General features: G+C 32.3%; 3 protein-coding genes across 4 annotated transcripts; 1 reads left to right on the forward strand and 2 right to left on the reverse strand.

Annotated features, from left to right (window-relative positions):
* Positions 1-422: 422 nt before the first annotated feature.
* On the reverse strand, positions 423-9,685 carry LOC126873177 (protein MON2 homolog). Of its 2 annotated transcripts, none has more exons than XM_050633786.1 (25): positions 9,053-9,685; positions 8,756-8,887; positions 8,471-8,653; positions 8,125-8,361; positions 7,932-8,057; positions 7,669-7,866; positions 7,344-7,596; positions 7,122-7,275; positions 6,798-7,040; positions 6,418-6,704; positions 5,968-6,338; positions 5,643-5,855; positions 5,394-5,569; positions 5,148-5,310; positions 4,223-4,370; positions 3,891-4,144; positions 3,670-3,804; positions 3,350-3,600; positions 3,102-3,264; positions 2,887-3,030; positions 2,495-2,808; positions 2,221-2,405; positions 1,891-2,134; positions 1,654-1,730; positions 423-1,531 (listed from the first exon to the last, which is right to left on the reverse strand). In XM_050633786.1, exons 1-25 carry the CDS (start codon positions 9,170-9,172, stop codon positions 1,362-1,364), a joined length of 4,941 nt encoding a protein of 1,646 aa, XP_050489743.1. In that variant the 5' UTR covers positions 9,173-9,685; the 3' UTR covers positions 423-1,361. The 2 variants fall into 2 exon arrangements, with proteins under 2 accessions (XP_050489743.1, XP_050489742.1); XM_050633785.1 differs by having other exon boundaries at positions 1,654-1,736.
* A 199-nt stretch (positions 9,686-9,884) lies between these two features.
* Positions 9,885-12,817, forward strand: LOC126873184 (T-complex protein 1 subunit delta). The gene is made up of 9 exons (XM_050633803.1): positions 9,885-10,219; positions 10,548-10,600; positions 10,681-10,770; positions 10,853-11,104; positions 11,191-11,286; positions 11,367-11,528; positions 11,614-11,958; positions 12,040-12,291; positions 12,386-12,817. Exons 1-9 carry the CDS (start codon positions 10,111-10,113, stop codon positions 12,629-12,631), a joined length of 1,605 nt encoding a protein of 534 aa, XP_050489760.1. The 5' UTR covers positions 9,885-10,110; the 3' UTR covers positions 12,632-12,817.
* A 132-nt stretch (positions 12,818-12,949) lies between these two features.
* Positions 12,950-18,970, reverse strand: LOC126873180 (folliculin-interacting protein 1). The gene is made up of 12 exons (XM_050633798.1): positions 18,616-18,970; positions 17,443-17,614; positions 17,242-17,331; positions 17,076-17,158; positions 16,909-16,979; positions 16,684-16,803; positions 16,350-16,581; positions 15,936-16,265; positions 15,790-15,874; positions 14,421-15,721; positions 13,886-14,342; positions 12,950-13,767 (listed from the first exon to the last, which is right to left on the reverse strand). The coding sequence occupies exons 1-12, from the start codon at positions 18,714-18,716 to the stop codon at positions 13,555-13,557; spliced, it is 3,255 nt and encodes a 1,084-aa protein (XP_050489755.1). The 5' UTR covers positions 18,717-18,970; the 3' UTR covers positions 12,950-13,554.
* Between the last annotated feature and the right edge of the window lie 126 nt (positions 18,971-19,096).

The raw sequence follows: 19,096 nt of genomic DNA on the forward strand, positions 1-19,096 counted from the left end.
TTAATTAATTGTCCAAATATTTATAATTTATACGTAGATAAAATTCATATCAAACCTTAGTATGTGCTATAAAACAAATTTAGAACGTCAAGATGTTGTTATATGTAGATAATCCTTTCCTATATACTGTTCTATATACATACACCATGAATATACATTTGTATTACACAAAATTAAATGTTTTGGATAAAATGAAATAATATGACGAATAATTATATAAAGAATAGAAATAATTTATGTATATGTTAATTAAATAATAAAAAAATATATTTTCAAAGATAGACTTTACTGGTTTTGATTCTATTAAAAAATGTTTTCAAGAACTTAATATAAAAAACTGTTGTGCTATATTACAAAAAATATTAAAAAGTACAAAGCCTAAAAATATATGAAGGCACAATTTCTATACAAAAATAGCAATAAATATTTCAGACTTTTATTGAATTTTTGTATGGCTATTTACATCATTATATCATAGTTTATCAATATTGTATCATTGTAAGAATAGCGAATAGTAATTTTATATTATTTATAAAATCGTACTATATGCTCTAATCGCAGTTAATTCAATATTTACATTATGTATTAGAAAAGCCAAGTCGTACATAAACTATGTACAGCAGCATGGCATATGTGTATAATTTGTAGTCAACCAATTTGCGCTTAAACAAATACATATTTAACATAACTTTTGTATACTTGCTTCGACTTCCTAAGTCTACATGTTTTTATGCGTTATTTCACTCAAATATAAGACACCATGTTATATTACTTTTGTTTTTGCTCATTATAGACAATATTACTAACTAAACCAAAAATTATATGCAGCCATTTATAAATATTACGCTATATATAGCAGTTCTCTGTTACTTTAAAATCTTACGATAATAAACTGTATAAAAAAGAAAAAATTTTATAATCATATTTGTAGAAATCAAAATATTTGAAAGAATGGAAGTTCTTAAATTGTCAAATAAATATTTAAGTGATTATTGCTAACACTTCAAGTGTTAACATGCTAATTGAATACATTATTCTATAAAAACCTATTGCAATTTACACAATTAAAATATTTATATCATAAAGATAAAGATGATAGATAAAGATAAACATGAATGTTTTTTACCTTTGTTATATGGTAATGAAGAACTTCTAAGATTTGTATGGTAAACTTTTCGGCAGATACATAAATTAAAGATTTTCAAAGATACTTCACCTTAGATTCTTTACCTTGTAACGTGTACGCGGAAGTAAAAATTTTATGACAAAATTTATTGCACACGTAACCAGTTATAGAAAGTTTACTACTTGGTTGCGTAGCAAACATTATTATCTTGAGTTAAGAGCAAAGAATGCAATGGTCAAACACCATTAGATGTTGTGGAACTATGAAGCGGTGGTCTCAATAGATCATGATATTGTAGTAAAGCTTCCCGTAAAGATCTTGATACTTGACCTGACGCTGTAGCTATTGTACATTCTACTAGACAAGGATATAGTCCAATCAGTTGTTCCCAAACTGATCTTTCAACTAAAAATAAAATTTGTATTCCATTGTCTTTCTTTGCATAACGTTGTTTATAAATAAAAGATAGGAAGTTATGTATGTTGTTATAAAAATTAAAATCAAATATATCAATTAATAAAGATTACCTTTGTTAGGTGGTGCTTTTTTCAGAGAAACCACAAGTGTTGCAACAGCTTTCAAAACAAAAGAAATTTCTGATAATCTGTACCTAGAAAAGGTTTATATAATAAGTACTTAAAAATTAATATATGTATATATTACATTTATCTCCAATGGGATTGTACAATGTATTTTACTAATATAATAAAATGAAATCAAGTGAAAGAAGAGCTAAAAAAATTTTGTTTGAACAAAACCATTACCTAGGTAGCGGACATTTTCCACTTCGCCTTTCATTTTCAATATATCGTCGTAAAACTTCTTGAAACCTATGAAGGAGCGCAGTGACTGCTAACCGTCCAGCAACACCTCCTTCATCGTTTTCAGGACTTTTGGTTGTGTCATGATCTGATTCATTATTTAGTCCATCCAATAGAGAAAACTGAAGTAATGTTTCAAAACACGTTTTTGCGAATTCCTCTCTTAACTTAGTTTCGCCGCTATTTTCTACAATAATAAAAGGTAATTTTACAGCAATGAAAAATAATTTTATATTTAAAATTTTTCCTTCAATGAACATAAAAGAGATTTACCAATATTTGTTGTAGTCGCTGAGTGTATGGAGCCTTTGTTTAATAACATAACTACTCGCAAAATAAACTGATGAGGTATGTATTGAGAATGTGGTAAAACCTCATCTCGTAAAAGTTCCATAACTTGACAATCTACAGCTTCATCCGCTTGAATTTCTTCGACACCTCGTTCTATATTTAATATACTGTAGTAGAACACCAAAATGTTAATTTTAACAATCAATGGTTACAAAACAACAAAATACAAGTTTATTGCTATGCTATATCGAACTACCTTTTCGGAAATAGGAAATCATCTAATGTATTCGCTAGTTCCGGCCACATATTTTGAAATTGTTCTGGATATTTCCTGGCTAAAGGTAAGCCAGTATGTAAAACGGCAAGCAAACTAGTAACAGCCAATTTCCAAGTTGTTGGTGACGGGCAAGCATACTTCATTGACAAAGGTACATGCAACGCTTCTATAATATGCTTTAAAACTTGTCCATCTATAACTGCCATTTCAGGTGCTGTCTTTTGATATAATGTTACAACCATTGATAAAGCTTTCTCTCCAAAAGGAACATAATTCATAGTCACCCAATCAGCCTAAATAAATAAAAGAGCTAAATAATATTTCATTAAAAATAATGTCATGGTTAAATACAAAAACTAAAAAATACGCACAGATACGCCTCTAATTTGAGAGATGTGTTTTGTTGGGATTTTACCATAGGTGGGAGCTTCACAAGCTAGCTTTGAAAAACTCAAAAGCTGAAGAAATATTAAAACAATCATTGTTCGCAAATTATCGGGTCCATTTAATGCTTCCTATTAAAAGAAAAATTAAATTAATGTTGAATAGAGAAAGAATGATTTTAATAATGAAATAAATTACATACTTTTTGTAAAAGCTCCATTGAATGAAGTACACCATCTTGTAAATGAGTGAGAACTACATCTGGCATTGTAGGCAAAATATATGGCGTTGATTCACCATGTACTGGAACTGCAACTGCATTTTTTAACACAATGCAAAGTTTTTGCAAATCTGGGCCAGTGAATCTGAGAAATAAAAAAAAAGGATATACACTTTCTTTTTTAAAATAAAAATTTAATTACATGAAAAAATTATTAAGTATAAATATACTTGTTTCTGATGTGTTGGAAAACAGCTGGAAATATATGAACCAATGCTGTTAAAAATGCTTGTGATGGTACATAAGGTTCCGTTTCCCCTTCTTGAGGGGGTGTTGTACTTTCCATTCCAATATTCAACCACACACGCCATGCAACGATCCATAATGCTTCGGAATCATTTGACTGAATCACTTCGTTATTGTCACTTCCTTTTTGGAGATATAAAATCTCTTGAAATGATTTTAAAGCTGCCAATGATACCTAACAATTATAAATACAAAATTTAAAAAAGTAATTTTTTATAATTACACATATTGTATACATACACACCTCGTTATTTTTACTAAGTGCAGAATTTTCTATAAATTCTAATAAAAGAGACCAAGCTCTAGGAAAATCGCCCAACATTTGCAACAACTGCCGCTTGGTATTAAATACTCTGCCAACACCACTCAAAGTCAATACCTATAGAATAATAATTAAACAGATTAATTTTATTAATACATATATTAGTAATATATTAATGTAAGTATTAAATAAATATATATTACCTGCGTTTCCGCCCACTGTTTCTGTGCTGTATTTCTGCTGTGATGAATAAGTATGTTTCCACTAGTATCTACCTTCTCACTACTGGCGGAGTTAGATAAACTTCTTACTTTATCTAGCAATGGAAAAAGAACCTGCCAAAGTACAGCTTGCCATGTCGGCTGATGTAATAAACTACCATGTGCAGATATTGTAGAAAACAGAGTTTGACTAGCTGATTTGCGCACGGCGGGCCGAGGATCCACACATAAGTCACCTTACAAATATAAATGCAATAGTAATATTTCAGAAATGTTCTATCTCCTATATAAAGTTTTATAATAAAATATATTACCTAATCTTGCATATAAACACATCCAAAGTTTGTCAAAAGGTGGCATATTTGTTGTACCAGGAAAGTCTGGAAACACCGACGATGAATCTCCTTTCAGAGATACACAAAGCTTCTCTTGGTTTTGATAAAAATAATCGCTTATATTCCACTGGAAAAACAATATATAAATATAAATACATTAAACTGACTATATTTTATAAGACCTATAAAATCTACTGAATTGACCTATCAATCTACTTTTTATGTGATATAAAAAAGTATTGTAATAATACATCTAAAATAAACTTGATTTGCCTGATTGTCTTGATTTTAATTTTTTTCATTCAAGACATTTGCACTTCAATTTTAACAATTTTAAATGCTCCTAATTCCTTCTACAACTTAATGTATGTTCATCTTTTAATTATGAGTTCCTGCTCTGATGTACTTGTAAGGAATTCCATAATCTGCAATCGAAAGTTTCAACCAAAAGTTCCGAATTCGCGTAACATGTTAGGTACCAGGTCCTTCTCAAATTAACACCTTGCCATACTTTTATGAGTCTGAGTTATGCTGAGAATTTTGAGCCAAACCTGAATACCACGAGTCAGGCCCGTGGTCTAATTTCATGTCAAACGTGAATATCACGAGTCTCACTCGTAGCTTAATCTCAGGCCAAGTATGAATGTATCGAAAGGTGTCTTTTTTCTAAACACGGGCGCGGCTATCTACGTACTCAGTCGCACGATCTCATGTTTCAAGTTCCGACACTCTGTCTTCGTCGCTTCGGCTCTTTTCCTGAGCATTCGGGCGCAACGTTTGGGCCCGGATTCTTCCGAGTTAAATGGTATGGCAAGGGGTTAAGAAAAGAAAAGAAAAACATATAACAATACTAAGATTAAGAATAAAACGAACGTATAAAACATTTTTGGTCGTTCATTCTTACCATTAATCCGACAGCAGTTAATGAAATATTTAATTCTTGCGTCTGAGAACCGAATTTTGCGGCTGTGTCAACACAAAGTGGAAGACATCGCCAAGGCATTACTGGTAGGAAATCAGTTACTACCAATTGTAAACATTGAAATGCTATACGAACTAAAGCTTCTCTGTAAAATACATTAATATACAATTAAAATAAATGATACTTTTTTATTAGATTGGGCTTTTATTACTATATAAGGATATTTACCCATGATGATCAGATACTGCTCCAATAATACCAAGTACCAAAGGCCAGCCATGATATAGTGTTTCTCCTGCTCCATGTAACACTTGTAAAACGCACTCTAGCTGTCGTTGTCTTACATCTCCATGGCGAACTGATGATAATTCTGATAATGGTCCTAAAAGTAAAGTCTGCAATTTCTGTAATGAAAAAAAAATAAATTACATTTTCCATATTCAATTTATTTTCTTTTAATCAAAAAGTTTAACATACTTGATTATCGCGCAAAGGTTGTGGATATTTGTGCTGAAGTGCCATTTTTACAAGATATGTAATAGCTTCGACCCCCCATTCTCGCATACGAATATGCGGATGTTGACAAACTTCCAGCAAGTGATTTGTTAATGGTCTCCATAAAACTTCTACCCGTGGTAAGTTTACCAAACCAGTTTCTAAAAGTTTAGCCACAGCAAACAGAGAGGGTTCCTAACAGAGACGTTGCAATGTGACTGCACTTTATATTTAAGACTTAAATGTTAAAGCTTTAAATGTTAAAGTAAATCTGACGCTTTCAATTGAAAATCAAATTCACACTCACTCTATTAGAGTAAGCTAATTCCATAGCTTCGTGGCTCAACTTGCAAAGTGCGTCTATCAAGTGATGTAAAGCTACATCATCAAGATGTTGACTACTTTCGAATAGCCTGCTAAGCATGGCGCTAAGTACAGGCAAATCTGCCATAACTGCGTTTGTAAGTACTGCATTTGGATCGGCAGCGGTTCTTCCTGCTTTTAAGGATCCTCCAGTAGAAGGCTTCAAACCAAGTATCCAGACAAGATGTTGTAGTGTTGTAAGTACCAAATGCCATGCACCACCAAGTATGCTTCCATGGCAATGTGCAAGTGATAATAATGCACGCATACATTGTAAATTTTTTGCCGTTAACATAACTGGACCTTGATGTGCACCTACATTGGCGCAAATAGTTTTTCATTTTATTCAGCTATAAGCAGTTTCATTCAGCAATTTCAAATCATTGTTACACACCAACTGGTAGAGACGCAGTGGGTAGAGGAGTACCAACAGCTACAACCTGTTGTCTATAATCTGGTTCACCAATAGTCACATTGTACTGAGTGGATTCTTGTTGTCTTGCACTCGGTATACCTTGAGGAGCATTGTATAACACAGTCAATGCGTAATGAGGAGGCAATGATGCTTTACATATTGCAGTAATGAAAGCGTCACGCGGAGCCTGCAACTCTAATTGTCCACACAGCGATGCAAAAGTTTGAATAGCTTTTAACACATTTTCTGTTGCAGATTCATCGGTGCTAGGAATTCCAGAGAAAAAAAAGATTTTTATACACAAAAAATAAATTTTAATACTATATGGGTAAAATAATCAATAGCTTAATCTTTCTTACCTTGCATCTATAAGAGGACTTAATGCTGCTAGCAGGCCACACCAACTAGAATTAATGAGCTGAGTATGAAGTTTCCGTTCAAATTCATTAGGTTTGTACAATTGATTTCCAGTTACAACTTCATTAGTACCATTGATTGCGAGAGCTATGGATCGTATAATATCTAATAAGCATGCATATGCTACACTTATTCCATAACCGATAGGAATCTGTGGCGGTTCGACCTTATCAAGCATGTCCAGACTAAAAGTTAATTAAATCACTTGTATTAATTTTTTACAAAAGAATTATGCTATAAACAACAAAAAAGGTTCTAGTATTTACTAGGTTGATTTAGCTTGACCACTTGTAAATGTCGCAACTACCGGCAACCAAATGCCGCGTGAATAAAAACCAGGTTGAGGTGAAACACCAGGACCTATAGGCATTCCCGTAAATAACGGAGAAGCCGTACTTTGTGGAATCGTTGTACTTGTCGCTAATATTAAAAAGATATTGATATTATTAATATTTTATTGCTATTATAGTAAATTTTTTAAAACTTACTTATATTGGTTTGGTTCATCATTTGGGGATTAACAAAAAGACTATGTACATAGGCACCTAAACTATTGACAATATCTTGAAAAATGTTGGTTGCATGAGGTTTTAAGTCATAACATTCACAGAAATTTGTAAGAAGATCAGATTGTACTGTCATTTTATGTAAAACTTCTAAAGCTAAGGCTCTTTGCCATGTTGGTTTATCAGGATCCAAAAATTTAACAATTAGGGACAAAAATATCTCACATTCTGTCACCTGAAAAATTCAAGGCTGTATTATAATATTTTTATTAAGTTTAAAAGTTTTTGAAGTTTATAGAATATATACCAAAAGAGAATGATATTTTTGTATCAAAATAGAAACAACTCGAAGGAGCCGCATGCTAATAGGAAAATAAGGTTTATCTAAAGGTGTAGCTTGTTGTAGTGATGCTGGTACCGAATTGCGATATTTGATATTAGGGGAAAATAATTTAATTACAAGGGCACACACTCTCTCCTTCAGTAGAAAGCTAAATTCTGGATGCTGAAAAAAACGAAAAATTAAATAATTATAATTTATATGTGAACTCATCACTTATGATTAAATACCTTGAAAAATACTGATGAAAAATTTGTTAGAACAGATTCTAGCAATTCTAGTCCAAAGGTACGTGTCATTTCTGTAATCCCAATTAACCAGTAAGGTTGATCTGCATTTACTAATTGTACTAAGTCCTAAAAAAATTTTATTCAGTAATTAAATTTTATTAAACAATGTAATAACTAATATAAATAAACTTACTTGAAACATTAAATATGCATCAGCAGCACATGGTCCTAAACTTTTAGGTGCCTGATTAGTAGGAATTTTTAATTCCTCCAAATTTATTTCATCTGAATCTTCCTGATCAGGACTTTGTTCATCTTCTGCAACTACACGCTCAAATACTAATGACACTAACTGTCTTACTGTGGCTCCTGCTGTGTTAATTGTTGTAGAATCTTTCGTAAAATGTAAGCGAAAACACAGAACTAAATTCTGAAAATAACATTATTTTTTTCAAATTACTCAAGATGTTAATGACATAAATTTTTTATTCTATAAGATTACTTATTTTTTTACTAATTTATATTATATAAATTATTACTCTTGCAAGTGTTTCTCCATGAACCACAGTGTTGCTAGTTAGTAAAAGAGTTACAGTTTGTAAAACTTTAACTTCTTCCGTTCCAGATTCCATTAACATCCATAACGTATCTGTGATATAACGGGCACCTTTTTGATCAATAGCTTGTTGTGTAATTAATTTTTGCATCATAGTTAAACAAAACTAAAATAAGTAATATGACAGAAAATTATTATATTGTTTAAATATAAAATATTATATATTTAAAAAATAAAATACTAAAGAATATATCTGTTTCTTACATACCTTTATAATTTTTACATCTTTACTCTCACAACCTTGAACCAAAGGATATAAGATTTGATTAACGATATAATAAATTGGAGCACCTGAAGTATTCGAAGCTGTCCTTATTTTTGCAATTCCTTCTTCGCACGACTGTAATAAAATGCACTATTCAAACATTGTTTCCAATAATTTTGTACTAATCTTCATGGGAAAAAATAAAGCACTTTAAATTAAAAAACTAACCTAACTCTATTTAATATTACATAATAACGTGTAATATATTACTAAATATTAAAGTCAATAATAATAACATACTTCCTTGATTTGTGGATATTTCTTCTTCGTCTCAGAGGCGAGAACTTTCAAGTCAGTTTGTAACGATTCCAAAAATTTTGAAGTATTTTCCGAATTAGTTCCGATAGCTGAACTCGCCATCGCGTATCAAATTCTCTTTTTTATAACGTTATCATAAAAATCTATATCATCGTAAGTTATAAACAGTTTCTCGAGGCATGCATATTGCCATATGAATATTCGTATCTATCTAACAGTAGGTGAGTTGGCACATCCCATACCGATTATCAGAAATGACAACGGGCAGGTGACAATTTAGTGGGTTTGTCTTCACGCATTTTTAACCTTACGTCATTTCAACGACTCTATCAATCACTTAGAGCTTTTAGCAGAATTTCGATTAAACTTCCTTAAAAACCGTGTATTTTTACGATTATTAACTATTCGCATCTTAATCGTAACACGTTCATGTAAATAATAAACTGTAGCTTGCAATGGCGACAATAACTCGTATGTATATGTATTGCAATTTACCATCGACCTCGAATCAATTTATAAACTAGGGTGGAAGCTCGTACTATAATCAAACGATATACCATTTGAGATTACGCTTATACATTTTTATAAATTTTAGGTTATGTTATATACTTTAATTAGCCATACATCGTTATAACTTAAATTAAAATAAAATGACTTTATCTATATTAGTTTCTAGAATATTGTATAAGATCTTAAAATAAGAACTTGTAAAAGTTTTTTCGATGAGCCACTACGTGGTGCTGAACAACGTTTTTGACATGTCTTTGCCATTATAGATCCATGGTTCTTGTTACCAATGAATAGTGTTACCCGGCACCCATTCTTACGAATTTATAATCTAAGGTTTCCAGTCGTTTCTTGAGCGTAGCGTGTTTTAACTCATTGAGAGAATTAACTATTTCCTATAAGAGTTTAAAATATTGTAAAGAAAAGTGTCGCGAGAAATCATCTCCAATACTCAGAGGAACGAAGTTCCTTACAAACTCGCGTACAAACTTCGTAATCAACCCGACCTAAAAAACGTGACCAACTTATCGAGAATGACGGCAATAACGGCAAGCGGCGATGGACGAAGCGCCCATGGACAGGCCTATAAAGATAAAAGTAAACCAACAGATATTCGTAGCAGCAATATCAATGCTGCGAAAGGTGAATAAATAATGCTACTGATATATTTTTGAAGTATTTCAATTCTTACTAATTATTTCTTAGGCCAACAAAAATCTTACCTTATATAGTCATGTTCAATACACCGTAACCGAATTATTTTGTCATCGTTAATCTGAAGAAAAAGTTAAAATTTATCACTATATAGCTTACAGAGTGCAGTTTTAATTATTTAAAAACACTTTAAATATATCTAAGTAAAATTGTAGGCTATGGATGTAGGTCCAATTTTACATTTTATTAACATAAAATATCCTTTGTTTCGCCCATTTTTGTGAATGGGAGTTTCATATTAATATCAATATTTCAGCTGTCAGTGATGCAATTCGTACCAGTCTTGGTCCTAGAGGAATGGATAAAATGGTAAAATTCATACATTAGAATTAAGTTTATTGACTTAATTTGTTTATACATAATTGAAATATTTCATTTTATATGTTAAGATTCAAGCTGGGAACGGAGAAGTTACAATTACAAATGATGGTGCAACAATCTTAAAAGAAATGAATGTTGTACATCCTGCAGCAAAAATGGTAATCTTTTTATTAATATCGGAAGCATTAAGAATTTTCTAAATAATTTTTATGCGTTTTTCATTTGTTTTGATGTTTTCAGTTAGTTGAATTATCAAAGGCACAAGATATTGAAGCTGGAGATGGTACTACAAGTGTTGTTGTTATGGCTGGTTCTCTTCTAGAAGCTGCAGAGCGTTTGTTGCAAAAGGGAATACATCCTACTTTAATCAGCGATGCTTTCCAAAAAGCTGCAGTTAAAGCTGTAGAAATATTGACAAATATGTCTATTCCTGTTGATTTAAAAGACAAACAATCACTGATTAGAGCTGCAGCAACCTCTTTAAACTCAAAGGTATATCTTAAGATGTATATATTAATTATAATCTGTAATTCAAATACTATTATGAAATTGAAATTATGCAATTCTTTTCTTTTAAGGTTGTCTTTCAACAATCAAGCCTTTTAGCACCACTTGCTGTAGATGCAGTATTAAAAGTTACCGAAGAAGGGAAAGAAATTGCTGTAGATCTTAATGTAAGAAAATCAGTATACAAGTTAAATTACTACAGTAAATGTATTAAGTTTATATCTTAATAACACTATTACATTTATAGAACATAAAAGTAATCAAGAAGTTAGGAGGTACAGTTGAAGACACCGAACTTGTAGAAGGATTAATATTTACACAAAAATCTTGTAATGTTAATGGACCGAAACGCATTGAAAAAGCAAAAATAGGTTTAATTCAATTCTGCATTTCTCCACCTAAAACGGACGTAAGTAATTTGAAATAAAGAAATATGTACATGAATTTAAGAAGCTTTATACATAAGTATAAGTAAAATTCTTTTATTGCTTCAGATGGATCATAATGTAATCGTATCCGATTACGCTGCAATGGATCGTGTTTTGAAGGAAGAAAGAACTTACATATTAAATATCGTGAAGCAAATTAAAAAAGCTGGTTGCAATGTACTCTTAGTACAGAAATCCATTCTTCGTGACGCTGTCAGTGATTTAGCTATACACTTTTTAGATAAAATCAAAGTTATGGTGATTAAAGACATTGAACGTGAGGATATTTCATTCGTATGTAAAACGTTAGGTTGTAGACCAATCGCGTCATTAGATCATTTTGTCGCTGATAATCTTGTTAATGCAGAATTATGTGAAGAAGTACAGACTGGAAGCTCTAAGTTTGTTAAGGTTAATGGATTAAAACATGACTATTTTTAAAAATACTAATGTATTCTTTTATAAATATTTATTTATTTCTTTTTGTTACAGATCACTAAAATACAAAATCCTGGACCAACAGTGACAGTTCTTGTACGAGGTAGTAATAAATTGGTCTTAGAAGAAGCGGAACGTTCATTGCACGACGCATTATGTGTAGTACGCTGTTTAGTGAAACAAAAAGCTCTAATTGCTGGAGGAGGAGCACCTGAGATAGAGCTTGCACTAAAATTAGGAGCATATGCACAAACTTTATCGGGCGTTGATGCTTATTGTATTAAAGCTTTTGCAAATGCATTCGAGGTGAGTTATATCATTTTTATAATTTGTATTTGCTACTAAATATACGTGCAAACTTTTAACATATTTTTCAAATATATGTTTGTGAATATTATAGACAATTCCGTCGACCCTAGCGGAAAATGCCGGATTGAATCCTATTGCAACTGTAACGGAACTTCGAAACCGACACGCTAAGGGTGAACATACTACTGGTATTAATGTGCGAAAAGGTTCAATTACTAATATCTTGGAAGAAAATGTGATTCAACCACTTTTAGTTTCTATAAGCGCCATTACACTAGCTTCGGAAACTGTCCGCAGCATATTAAAGATTGATGATATCGTGAATACAAACCAGTAATTTATAGAGAATATAAATTTTACATCTAAATTGCACTGCAAATATTTTCTCCATTAAGAAATGCTGCTGAAACTATGTTGACTTTATAATCTACAATTTGTTAAATTAATGAAATCAAATTGCTTATTAACGTTCTCAATTTCTTTTATTTCTTTCAAAATAAAGTCAATCTGCTTCTAAAAAAAACTGTCCTATATTGCTCTCCTTAATATAGTGCTTACTAGAAAATATATGAAATTATGACGACTAGAAATAATTTCTTTGAAGATCTGAAAATCAATGATGAAAAAAAGATTACAATGTTTTGAACAGGACATATGGAAGTATAAAAATTAAGTTTTATTATCCATTCTTACAGGGTGTATAAATCAAAATTCTTTTATATGGTGTAAAAAAACAAGTATAGTTCCCATATATATAGCTATTTTACAATAATATTAAACATATAATTCCGCAATTATTCTAAAAAAAGACTATATTTTGCTTTTTTTGTACATTAAATATCATGTTACTTCTTTATTAATGAACCGTGTGTTATCCGTCCTTCGAATATTAATATATTGATAATTTAAATAATTTTTAAACATTCTCTAAAATCTTTTTATTATAAAATATATATTCAAATATTAACATTTAAATGCAAAAATTAGATGATTTTACATATTGCACAATAAATTAAAACATTTTAAAACATATACAAACATTTGATCTTAATGTAGTTAAAAAAGTTGTTTGAACATTCATATATCTTTTTCACCTAGAGAACGGACCATGGTTTATTGGGATATATTACCCAATACAACAATAACAATCTACAACCATATTTTATAAAGAAATAGTGAAATACTTTACAGCTTTTGCTATATTGGACAGAAAAGGATTTTATACCCTAAAGTAAAAATCATGATAAAAATAAGATACAGTCAAGTAAGTGTAAGACCAAACCTCTGGCCTATCTCAGGAGAGTGGGAAGTTGCAACTGCGAGCAAAAGTGGTATATCTGCTGCATCGAGATCGAGAGCGTGTGTCAAACTTGCAACATTGGCATCGCATACTTCTGTTGCTAATAACATCTCAGCCAATGTTTCACTTTTTAGCCACATTTCTCTTAGTTTTGCTTCCAATATGCCTATACACTATAATTTAAAGAAAAATAGTAAAAGATGAATAGAGTACACATCGTGTTACAGCATCATCTTTATGAGTAAAGCATTTTTTATATAAACTAATAATCGAAGTCAAACAATTTCTTACTTGTGAAGCTGAATGATATTTCCGCCATAAATAAGCAAAGCCTTCCAGCATATTGGCAACGAGCCTTGACATCCCAACTGGTAACGGTGCAGTATGTGAAGGCATATTATTGGATATGATTCCAACATGCCAAGTATCTAAATCCGCTAAAATACAAAGTGATTCGGCAATTGGTTGATCAATAGTCGGAAAACGTACACTGGCAAGACATTCTTCACGTATGCAGTACCACAATTCTTTATCTATTTCATAGTCATTCCTATTTGCTTCTTGTTGGACAACTTTCTTTCTTCTCCTCTTTTTCTTCTTTGGCAAACCTTGTAGAACTAAACCCCATGTATAGGATGGTTCAGAATTATTTAATCCCTGTGACTCTGTGGGTTTTATTGTGTTTTGTAAGAGTGTCTTTGTAAAGCCTGTGTCCTGGTGTGAACCAGTCTTCTTCATTTTTTTTGTCCTGTAATTACAAATTTTTGATCTTCAGTTAATCTCATTTACTGCTATGTAAATGCTTATTGTAGTCCATGACACAAACCGCGGCATTGGCAATTCGACGACACTGTTAGCTTCCATCAAAGCTTCTAGACTGTTTGATCTAGATAATCCAACACTTCCATCACCCACGGTACTACCGCAAGTACGTAACACTTCTGTTGCGTTAGTAGGGGTTTCTAGAACTTGTTTGCAACTATCATAATTTTGTGGAGGTACGTAACCTTGCCCATTACACCTTTGACAAAATCCCAGAGATCTTGATACTGCTCCTGGTGGATGAATACTCTTGGATGATTCAGGGAAGTTCCTTTGAATAATTTTTCTCAATACATCTTCCGGCAACTGTGCAGACGTGCTCGGTACTCGTGTGAACATATATGAACACTGACAATTGTATCCAAGTCGCGGTCGTGATAATGTTTTCACAGATTTTTCTTCATCACCTAGAGTGAAGAAAACATGGGAATTTTTCATCTCGTTATCTGTACTTTGACCAGTTTCAAATTCTGGTCTGCTAGAGTATAATTTCAATGTATCAACACATGTATCGTCAAAATCTTGAAAAACATCTATCTTAGAATTCGTATATGCTTCATCCAAGTCGTTATCTTCCACCTTCTTTTCAAAATTACGTAGCGAAAATTCAGGACACTGTTGCATACCAGTCTTGCTCAAGTCGACATCTTGTGGTGCAATTTCGCTCACTACTATTTTAACTTTGCTTGATGTACAAGTTCTTTCGTTGACGGTGCTCTTTTCATAGCCGTCATCATCGCGAGGAAGTTTCTTCGAAATGAATTTCGTGTCTGTTTCAGGTTCAAATGTTTTCAGCATAAATGAATCAAGATTTGATTCCATCGTGATGCTACGTTTAAGAGAGCTAATAGATCCTTCTACTCTTAATCTTCCCTCATTGTATTCAGGATATGAGCGTTGCATAATAGCGTTATCATCTTCTGCATCATACGAAAGCTCTTGTACGGCAATTTTTTTTCGAGCAGATGTGCATAACACACGTCGGGAAATCATAGACTCTCGATCGTTAGTTGTTGCTTTCGTAGTGAATAAATGTGGGCGTTTTATTCTCGCTTGTTCTAAAAGACTTGCAGCTTCTTGAATGTCTTCTTCAGTAACGTTACAATATTCTTGTCGTTTCTGTACTACTCCACTACGGATGAAGTACGACAAGAAGGATAAAACAGAATTAATCAAATCGACCTTTTGAGGATCGCCTGCAACGACTGTATGCGCTACCCTGATGGGATTACTTAGCGCACCATATAAATCACCTAATTGAACCCATAGTGGATTACAAGGATACCAGGTGCCTAATTTTTCCATCTAAAAATAAATATGTAATTGATGTATTTTATATAATTCAATTTAAAAAAAAGGCCCAAATTGCTTACCAATTGTCGATCATGGATTGGCAGTGTAGTATATATCCAACCAAGATGATATGTTAGAACAGCAGTGACGACAGTACTTAAAAAACTAAAATATATAAATGTTAATTTAGATTCGAAAGTGTGATATCTTTCCTTGAAATACTTACAAGTTACTCGATTTTGTATCGATATTATCCAACAATTGACACATTTGTTCTAAACTACGATGCAGCGCACTTATCTTATGCTCTACTTTCACTGAATTAAGTAGCACATCATGCCATAGCAAGGGTGTGCGAGAGTTTAAATCCGCATCAATATTTGTAAGTAAACGCAATAACGAAACAATGAATTGCGAAGATCTATAAAGCCGTTCAGGAAGCTGCATTCCTTTATTTTGAGCACTGATACTAGCCGATTCAATACAGAAATATCGTAAACGATCCAGCATTCCTTCCAATAGAGCCATGTGCTCTAACAGACAGGTCTCTATTCTTCTGTAATGCAAACCAGAAAAATCCAAGATGAATGAAATTAATAATTAAAACATTCATTATAATAATCTCTAACTAAATTTCAACCTCTCATGGCCTTCGGCTAGTTGGACCAACATCGTTAATCCGAGTCTGGTTTTATGACGTTTAGTATGAATCTCTTTATTATCATTTCCATTCTCGGTCCAGTACTGCATTCCAAATGTATCATCAGAATCTAATCGGGTTAAAGAAGTGGAAGCAGCTCTTAACCACCTTCGACGTAAACTCGAAAGGCTACCGATACCAGAGGATCCATTGCTCTCCAACGACTGTGAACCTGAATTAATATCGTATTACATTCCGAACAATAAACACCTTTCGATGATGGATCGCTTCTACTTCGGCTCAAATCGATATATTTGGCTTGAATTGAACTTACTCCCTGTCGGTGGTGGTATGTCTATATTCCACCCACTACCGGTGCTAGAGCAAGTAGAATTTTTTCTGACACCAGTGTTTAATTCGGATCCTGATAGATTTCCAGAACTTGGTCGGGATACTGGAAAATGAAGTTTTTACATATGTACATCAAATCCTAGTTTCAATTGGATCGAATTTAATCCACAGTGATATTAATTCTCAGTGATATTAGCTTGCTACCTACAAAGTGTTCGCATACTGGGGTTAGAATCCAAGTTCACGGAACGACCCAATCCTTCGTCCGAGACTTTCTCGCTGAAACACGATTGAGTAATAAATCAAATATTCGTATCAATATATCAATCGTAACATGAAATCGATAACTGTCTTATTACGAACGCATATGCTTACGTCTGCTGTTTGCATATGTTGTGTTCTGTAGCAGGGAAGACTTTTGTGCACATGATGCAAGATGATGAATTCATTGAATGGATCTTAAAGATAAACATAAAAATTAAAGTACTTAAAATGTTGATGGCACACATTTTATATTTTTAATATTAATATATTATTTTACCTTAAATGATGATCCTCTGTACGTCATCGCCACAGTACCGAATACCATTTCGCTCAATAAGCTTACGTCGTCTTCGGCCATTCTTTCTTGCTAGAAATTTACAACTATGCATATTAAGCGTATAATACATCATATATTTAATTATAAAGTATTTAAAACCTGACTAAAAATTGTTTCTCTTTTTCAATTATTATTTGTTACCTCGAACATTGAATTGCCGGTGTTCTTTTTAAGATTAATCGTGGCTGTTTTATTTTTACACCATCTTTTCTCCAAGGAAAGAGAATCAAAAAGGAGTTTTCTCCCGCGCCATTCACACTCTCGGAATAGTAAGATCCGAACTTGACCTGCCCCAATGTATAACGCGGAGTTTCTGCAAATATTCAAAATCACACGATAATGTGTATTTGACACAATAATGTAAATAAGTAGAGAATTAGTTTATAATTCATAAAAGAGATATGGTAACAAACAGTACAAAAATAATATATTTTTATATCGAATTATAAGTATAGTTAAACAATATTATTGCTTCATATATGACTATACATTTAAGAAATTGGAGAATGACTTAACAAACAATATCTTAATCTTAACTTGTGATCTTCTAATATTATACTGAAATAATATAGTTAGTTTTTCTTACATAACTTTTTAATCTATAGCAGGTGTTAATTTTAAATGTTATAACAATCTCATGATTGTTTGCCAAAAACAATTTTCTTATTGTACATACAAGATCCAAATAATATTTAATACATAATCTATTTTTGTTATATTTTTGTTTAATATCCATCATAAACCATACATATACATATGTAGTAGGATACATCTCAACAAAGATATAATTTCTGTTTTATTACAACATAATATAAAAAAATAATTCAAATGCGTGTGTAAATGTTTAAGTAAATGAAGGATGTTCACAAGAAATATTCGTAAAGATATATATAATACAGAGGTCAATTTCATGGTTCGATATATAAGCCAAGTCACGAGTATGTCAGCGACAAGATTATGTCTCCCGCCAACGGTCAAATAGAAATGGACCTAACGGAAAATAGGTTAAGTTAGATTAGAAACATAATCCTTACAAAATTTTGCGACCAAAATATTTCTTGTTTCTCTTTTCAATAAAAATCAATCATGATTCGTGACAAAAGTCGCAAGAAATGACTGTAAGGACAATACAGAAGGCAACCAAGAGATAGATGATCGATATACGCTATGTCACTAATAGATATCGATGCAGTGAATAAGATCGATAAATATAGAGAAATGACGATGTACAGAGGCCCAAACGAGCAAAATGAATGAAGACAAATAACGACGTATACCTGAAAATGAAAAAGAAAGAAAATGGGCTGTTCTTACCTATCATTTTCTTCTGTTTCGACGTTCGATGCTACGATGGTTTGTACTTTATTCCTGAAATTCTTCCTCGAAGGAAACAGCTTATCAAACAAAGGCATCATAAACCAACGACCGTTTATAGCTACCGCATTGCTCGTTAACTTTGTTTCGTTTTCGGTCTATCATGTCACAGGGAACTGCACCATACATGTTCGCGAGTATCAGTCAACTGTAAATAAAGTCACGTGCGGAGGAGTCATATGATTGCTCGAGATTATCGTGTATCGTTTGGTCGACATCCGAATGGAATGTTTTCCCGGCTGTTCCCGTCCTCCGCTAACACAATTCATTGGACGAATTGCGGCTCATGAAACCGGTTTGTTGGAATGTCGACAAAAATACCGATAAAGTGATAAGCATGGGAGAAAAAGCGAATTTGTGAAATAGGGACCCGATTACTGACTGCGCACGATATACTTTACTATGATAGAAGTTATATATT

This window comes from Bombus huntii, chromosome 14 (assembly GCF_024542735.1).
Source record: "Bombus huntii isolate Logan2020A chromosome 14, iyBomHunt1.1, whole genome shotgun sequence".
In the NCBI taxonomy this organism is placed as follows: Eukaryota; Metazoa; Arthropoda; class Insecta; order Hymenoptera; family Apidae; genus Bombus; species Bombus huntii.

What these genes read in the sequence shown, in the direction of transcription:
- LOC126873177 (XM_050633785.1), bottom strand. Translation starts at nt 9,172, where the DNA reads ATGGCGAGTTCAGCTATCGGAACTAATTCGGAAAATACTTCAAAATTT. An exon ending in AAGATGTAAAAATTATAAAG is followed by an intron (nt 8,654 to 8,755) that starts GTATGTAAGAAA and finishes TACTTATTTTAG; the next exon opens with TTTTGTTTAACTATGATGCA. An exon ending in GGTCAAGCTAAATCAACCTA is followed by an intron (nt 7,041 to 7,121) that starts GTAAATACTAGA and finishes ATTAACTTTTAG; the next exon opens with TCTGGACATGCTTGATAAGG.
- LOC126873184 (XM_050633803.1), top strand. Translation starts at nt 10,111, where the DNA reads ATGACGGCAATAACGGCAAGCGGCGATGGACGAAGCGCCCATGGACAG. An exon ending in CAATATCAATGCTGCGAAAG is followed by an intron (nt 10,220 to 10,547) that starts GTGAATAAATAA and finishes TCAATATTTCAG; the next exon opens with CTGTCAGTGATGCAATTCGT. An exon ending in CTAGAGGAATGGATAAAATG is followed by an intron (nt 10,601 to 10,680) that starts GTAAAATTCATA and finishes TTATATGTTAAG; the next exon opens with ATTCAAGCTGGGAACGGAGA.
- LOC126873180 (XM_050633798.1), bottom strand. Translation starts at nt 18,716, where the DNA reads ATGATGCCTTTGTTTGATAAGCTGTTTCCTTCGAGGAAGAATTTCAGG. An exon ending in ACAGAGGATCATCATTTAAG is followed by an intron (nt 17,159 to 17,241) that starts GTAAAATAATAT and finishes TTTATCTTTAAG; the next exon opens with ATCCATTCAATGAATTCATC. An exon ending in CTAGCCGAAGGCCATGAGAG is followed by an intron (nt 16,266 to 16,349) that starts GTTGAAATTTAG and finishes TTTGCATTACAG; the next exon opens with AAGAATAGAGACCTGTCTGT.